The sequence below is a fragment of the Pinus tabuliformis genome, chromosome 9 (assembly GCF_031772625.1).
Source record: "Pinus tabuliformis cultivar Carrire ecotype Pingquan chromosome 9, CPIR1, whole genome shotgun sequence".
Classification (NCBI taxonomy): domain Eukaryota; kingdom Viridiplantae; phylum Streptophyta; class Pinopsida; order Pinales; family Pinaceae; genus Pinus; species Pinus tabuliformis.
In genome coordinates, this window is record NC_142307.1 from 1,277,386,899 (window position 1) to 1,277,390,422 (window position 3,524).

At 43.4% G+C, this 3,524-nt stretch overlaps 1 protein-coding gene across 1 annotated transcript; it reads right to left on the reverse strand.

The window, feature by feature from the left end:
* Positions 1-2,406: 2,406 nt before the first annotated feature.
* LOC149153219 (uncharacterized) lies at positions 2,407-3,261 on the reverse strand. Its single transcript, XM_089443736.1, has one exon. The coding sequence runs from the start codon at positions 3,259-3,261 to the stop codon at positions 2,407-2,409; it is 855 nt and encodes a 284-aa protein (XP_089299862.1).
* Positions 3,262-3,524: the final 263 nt, after the last annotated feature.

The following is a 3,524-nucleotide window of genomic DNA, read 5'->3' on the forward strand; positions in this document are numbered from 1 at the left end:
CCATAGATGGTTTGCCCAATCACACGAATTAAATAGGTGGTTTATGGTTTCTTCTTCACCTGAACACATCGGGCATCTGGAAGGCCCTTCGAACCCTTTCCTTCGTAGCTTGTCCCATGTCAGGGTTTTGTTCCGCATTAGTAACCATAAAAAGGTCTTAATTTTCGGCCAAAATAAGCTGTCCCACACTTTGTTGCACCAGGGCGTTGCTTCCTCCTGTTCTGCCTTTACTAACAGTTCCCTCGCTTCTTTCAAAGAGAAATTCCCATTACCTGTCATACCCCATCTGAGCTGATCCTCTTCCTCTGTTTTCCTTATCCTTCTCTTACGAATCTGACTGTTGAGTTGTTTTATGCTTTCATTTCCCTCAATGTTGTTATCAGCGGTGAGGTGTGTCCATTCTCTCCAGTTTGCATCTCTGCTGCTCAAGTCCCAGTAATGGCAGACTCTGCTTCTGCCTTCGAGCTGGCTGAACTGTTTGAGATGTGCTAACTCTGGGGTGTCTAATTTGGGGAATTGGTGCCATGCATCTTCCCAAAATAGGGCTAGCCTGCCATTGCGTATTTCCCAAAAGCTATTTTCCTGCACTAGGCTGCGGTTTTGTCTTGCAAGATTCCATATGGGCGAGCCCTCTGGAACCTCCTGCAATCTTATGAGATCCTGATGATTGTAGTTAGGGATGTACTTGTGTTTCCAATGTCTGGCCCATGGCAGATTGGGCTCTTTAATCCATCTCCACCATAGCTTTGCTCCACAGGTTATGTTGATCACCGCCGGATCCACAAGATTTAGTCCCCCCAAATATTTCGGCTTGCATAATTTGTTCCAGGCTACTAACGCCCATTTTCTCTTGTCCCCATTCCCACTCCATAAAAAGGATCTCTGTATCGCTCTGATTTGTTGAAGAATCCCTTTGGGGGCCGGTAGCATGGATAATAAGTACTGCGGTATAGACTGTAACACAACCTTTGTAAGGATTAATCTTCCTGCAAAGTTAAGCGCCCTGTGTGTCCAGTGTTTGCATCTGTTTACCATATTGGCTATGATCTTTTCCCAGTGCACTTTCTACCAAGGCCTCAGAGTAAGGGGAGCTCCTAAATATCTCGAAGGTAAACTGCCTATTCGGAAGCCTAGAAGATGAGAGAGGTGAGCTTGAATAGCACGATGAGTGTTGAAGAAGAAGATCGTAGATTTGGAGAAGTTGATTTCCATCCCTGAGGCTCTGCTAAAGAGATCTAAGATTTCCTTGAATGCCAAGGCCTCTTTCACTGTGGGGCTGCCATGTAACATAGTGTCGTCCACGAACTGTTGATGAGTAGTAGCAGGAATAGTTGGGATTGGTTGAAGACCTTTAATTGCCCCTTCAGCTTTCTTCTTGGCTATAGTTCTGCTGAGACCCTCCATGAGGATAACGAATAGGAAAGGGGATAAAGGATCGCCCTGTCTTATTCCTCGCGAAGGTGAGAATGGTTCAGATGGGGCCCCATTGACTAAGATCGAGAATCTCGCGGATTTGATGAGGGCCAGAACCCAGTTAACCCAATGCCTGTTGAAACCGAAAGCATTCAAAATTGCTTCGAGGTATTTCCAGCTCACTTTGTCATAAGCTTTTGATAAATCCAGTTGCATTAGCATCCCTGCTTTTTTCCCCGAATGTAGAGTGTGGATCATCTCTTGAGCAAGGATAATGTTGTCTAATATTTGCCTTCCCTCTACATAACCCGATTGCTCTTCCGAGATGATCCCCGGGAGAATGGGCTTCAGCCTATTGGCAATAACTTTTGAAATTATTTTATATATAACATTACAGAGAGCAATAGGTCTGAACTTTTCAGGTGTATTAGCTTCCTCTACCTTTGGAATTAGCGCTATGAAGGTCGAATTAATGGATTTGAGAATGGTTCCAGAACGCTTGGAGTCCTCTAGGACCTCCCAAATATCCTGCTTCACAATGTTCCAGCAGGCCTTGTAGAAATTGATTGTGAACCCGTCCGGCCCAGGGGCTTTATCGTTTGGCATGCTTCTTACAGCTTCCTCTACCTCTTCCAATGTGATTTCCCTATTAAGGGCCCAGTTTTTCTCAGAGGTTACAACTTTAGGAATGGCTTTTAGAAGTTCCCTAATGGCTTCTCCTCTGTTTGACTGCGGTTCCTGTGCTATGGATCTGAAGTGAGCTGTGAGCAACTCTGATATGTCATGGTGGTTCTTAACTGACTCCCCGTTTTCATTTCTCATCTCAAGAATTTTGTTTGAACTTCTGTAATCTAGAGCAGATCTGTGAAAAAATTTAGTATTCTGCTCTCCCTCCTTTAGCCACTGAATCCTTGATTTTTGCCTCCATAAGATTTCCTCATGCCGACATCGACTGTGCCACTATTGAGTTAGAGTCTTTTCCTGTTCAATGGATTACTCACTGCTCTGTCCTGCTGCCCATTCTCTGTGAATTTGTTCCAGCTGATTTTCTATAGAGGTTTTTTCCTTGAAAATGTCCCCAAAAACTGTTCTATTCCACTCTTTTATCTTATCCTTAGTAAGTCTTAATTTCTTCTGCAAATTGAACATTTTAGAGCCTTCGCCCTCCCTAGGTTCTGACCACCATTTTTCAACCATCTGAAGGAAGCTAGGATGATCCAACCAAAATTTTTCAAATCTAAAGGGTTTATTCCTTGGTGTGCCATGAACATCTGCTATAAGCGATATTGGCCAGTGGTCCGAACCTCCACTGGGAAGGATATCTGACTCTACAAGGATACCATCCATTATGATGCTCTCGGAAACCAAAAACCTGTCCAAGCGAGAGGCTATCATTCTATTCCCCCCTCTTCTATTGTTCCAAGTGAAATTGCCACTCTTGGTGTGAATGTCAACTAATTTAGCATTCTCAATGAAACTAATGAAATACTCCGCATCCCTATTGAGTTTCCTAAGACCCCCTTTCTTCTCTAGAAGGGTTGTTATCATATTGAAGTCACCCCCCAAAATACATTTGGACATTGGGTGCCTGCTAATAAGCCTATTTAAAGAATTCAGGAAACTGATTTTGTCCTCTATCTTCTGAGGTCCATATACATTTACACATAAAAAAGATTCAGAATTACCTGTGGGTTGAGCTTCCACAGCAATGAAGTGCTTGTTCGCTTCTGCAGATAATATTTGAAGTTCTCTTGTGTCCCATAGGGTTGCCAGTCCTCCTTCTCTGCCCTGACTTTCAACTTCTAGAAAATTTATGTGCCTTCCTATCTTCTTGGTTAACCTTGTCATGTTGGATCCATTGCATTTTGTTTCTTGTAAGAACATGATTTCCGGTCTATATTTTTGGAATTTGCGTTTCAGCATTCTGTGCTTTGCTTGGCTGTTTAGCCCTCTTCCATTCCAAGAAATGATCTTCATGATAAACTTAAGGGGTTATTGAAAGGACGGGAAGGCGCTAAGAGCCTTCATTTTTCCTGAGTTGATCATTATCATGCCTAGCTCCTGCAGAGCTTCATTGCTTGTCTTTCGGCCCCTTTTCTTCTTTTGCCGTG